General features: G+C 46.1%; 1 protein-coding gene across 1 annotated transcript in view; it reads right to left on the bottom strand.

Moving 5' to 3' along the window:
• The window catches only part of rxraa (retinoid X receptor, alpha a), an 87,703-nt gene extending 85,872 nt beyond the window's left edge, over positions 1 to 1,831 (bottom strand). Inside the window, exon 1 of the mRNA XM_035527167.1 lies at positions 1,743 to 1,831. Within this exon, the coding sequence (XP_035383060.1) occupies positions 1,743 to 1,752 (10 nt within the window). The 5' untranslated portion in view covers positions 1,753 to 1,831. The remainder of the gene's footprint in view (positions 1 to 1,742) is intronic.
• Between the last annotated feature and the right edge of the window lie 1,046 nt (positions 1,832 to 2,877).

Here is a 2,877-nt window from a genome sequence, read left to right on the forward strand (position 1 = left end):
GGCACAAAGGACTGTGTTGAATGGCCAAACGCTCACGGGATGAAACATTAACAAGGCTGCCCGTCGCTCCGAGGGGGATTCCACGCTCTCAAAGACACAGCGAGCCGCATTGATCTGCTCCACAATTAATCTTTAAGACAAGCTTACAGGGATTTCTATAACTTCTGAGCAGTAAGACCAGAGACATTCCCACACCTGCCACATGATGCAATAGGCTCACCTTCTCCATCTCCCCACACAGAGGACAACACACAGTCAGATGATAGCAAAAAAAAAAAAACCCTGTAAATGGGAATGTTCATTAAAAGATGAAACAGCACAGCCCTGTCGCTCGTCTGGTGCCCCGTCAAAGGGAGCAGGAGCCATTAATTATTCACTTTAGCTAAGCGTCAACGATGTAAGGTGATAGCCACACCCCCCTCCTGCCCCATAGGACAGAGGCAACACGCAAACAAACCGGACGACCATGAGAACTGGCCATGACTTCAGAGAGAGCCAATGAAGAGGTTTGAGTAAGAATGCGACAGTGACAGAGAGAAGCAGAAGAAGAGAACGCGTGGAGTCCTTGGTTGACACACGTGACACTAGCGTGCCGTGTATCAAACTCTTTGCCCAGTATTAAATAAGAGAAAGAAGATAAAAACCAAAGCAAGTCACTAATTGGACTATTACTTAATAGGAGTCCTGACAACCACAGACTAGAGAGCAGAGGCACATAACAATATTTGTCTTCCAGCTTTGGTATCTGATTTCAAATAGTGATGCTGTTTTTTCCATTCTCCCCCCCCCCCCCCCCCCCAACACACACACTAGTTGAAAATGGTTCCACCTCCTTTTCCATATATAAATATATATATTTATTACCAAATAGGAGAGATATGACTGTTGATTCTTCTCCCGCCACATATGCTTAGAATTCTGTTCGAGGATGAGAGAGAATATTCCATTTCAGATGGATGAAACAACATAAGTGCAGGCCCAGAGCCTGCTGTTCTGCGGAGGAAACGCACCATCTCGCATTTTTCCCTTTGGCATCTGTGCTCCAGGGGTTTAGCTCACTTTATTTCCCAAAAATCACTTCCCTCTAGCCAGATTTGCCATTCCCTACATGGGGTAGGACACCCTAAAAGAAAAACCTGTCCTTACTTTTTTGGTTAATGAATTATGTTCTAACTGTGTTCTCTCTCCATCCCAGTTTCCTAGAAAATGTGTTGAAGGCATAGGGTGGGAGTTAGTCGTGATGCACAAGTTCCATGCAGTGGGATTTTAGCACAGTCAGTAATCGCATTTACTGTGAATTTAAGCTCAGTTTCCCACACATTACTTTCAGCTGATTTCTCTTTTCACATGGAGGTTTTTGAAGGACAAATGACACAGAACTGCCCCTTCCACGTTTATGTGAAGTATGACCTGTGCATTTAACTTTCTGTTTCCAGTCACTGATTCAGCATTAATGCAGATGTGCTGCTCATTTGTACCTGCGATTTATTCTATATCAATTTGCTAATAAATGAAGCACAAAATTATATATTCAGTAACTGAGCTTAGCCCCCTTCTGGTCTAAAGTACATTTTATTTACTCGTGAGGATTTAACATCTACAGCTACGACACAAACTCAAAAGACATCTGAGACATCTGTGAGTGACAGGTCAGCTGACTTAGTGACAGCCTCATGGAAACACTTTGCGAGTCACATCACAATTATTCCTCTGGCATTTTTTGAAAATACCAAATGACTCACCTTCCTCCATTGATGGCTTTGCCTGTAAACCATCACAAGATGACGCTGATTTTTCAGCTACAATAGGTCCTCCACATCCGCTGAGCACCCATCACAGTTAATTATCAAAGCACAACTTCTCGCAGGAGAGGAGGAGCGTTAGCCGGTCATAACTCACAGGTCTCAAGCAGCTCCTCCCAGCAGGCTGAGCAGCTGAAACTAGGCTCCTCACTGTCTTGGCGCATAATTACCGGCAAGATGAATAGTTTACGCTGTAACTCTCAGATCGATTTTTCTCTCTGATGGACAATGGAAGCAAAGGCACCCTGTCATCAGCACTCCTCAACCTGAGAAGGAGCCCGTAAATCTCCTACCCCGCCCCACGCTTCACGTAGCGAGAGGGTGCTGTGTGGTCTGGGGTGGGTAGTGTTTATGGCACTTCCTGCCCATGGTCATATATTCTGAGATCGTCAGTGGCAGCCTGCAATTAGGAATTCCCATTTTTTCCTGGACTGAAGGGTTAAAAACATGTCTGAGGGCTTGCCCCGAGGGCGCGCCAGGGTGAAGCATGGCAGACGTCTGGCCAAAAACTGGGCTTCATGCCTCAAGTCCTTTGCTACGCCATGCGAGTGGCAGATGACCTCGCGCTCAGTGTGAAGAACGCGTGGTAGATGTCCTCTCAATGGTCCACAGGTGACATACTCCACATGTCTGCACTGCTCTCCATGAGCAGGCGAGTGTGTAATGATCTGACCTTAAAACACCGCAGGGACCGTGTTTCTACATATCATAGGAGACGTGGAGGACTTACAGATCGATGGTTTGTTGTGCAATAAGGGAGAGACTACACACCAGATTAGGATTGATAAACAGCTTCATGTTACCCTAACCAGGGGAAAGAAAAACTTTCGCCATCCTGTTTGTCAGCTTTTGCAGACTTTCTCTGAGGTCTACCTCTGCTTCCAACTCCCCTGATAACTCGATGCAGTGGACATCACTCACCGCTTCAGAAACTACAGGTTCACAGGGATAAAAGTGTGAAAGAGGGACTGAGAGAGAGAGAGAGAGAGAGAGAGAGAGAGAGAGAGAGAGAGAGAGAGTTTACATGACTGACAGTCACTCCGACACCTGCTCCCTGACCACCTTGATAAGAGGC

Source organism: Electrophorus electricus, chromosome 6, assembly GCF_013358815.1.
Source record: "Electrophorus electricus isolate fEleEle1 chromosome 6, fEleEle1.pri, whole genome shotgun sequence".
Taxonomy (NCBI): domain Eukaryota; kingdom Metazoa; phylum Chordata; class Actinopteri; order Gymnotiformes; family Gymnotidae; genus Electrophorus; species Electrophorus electricus.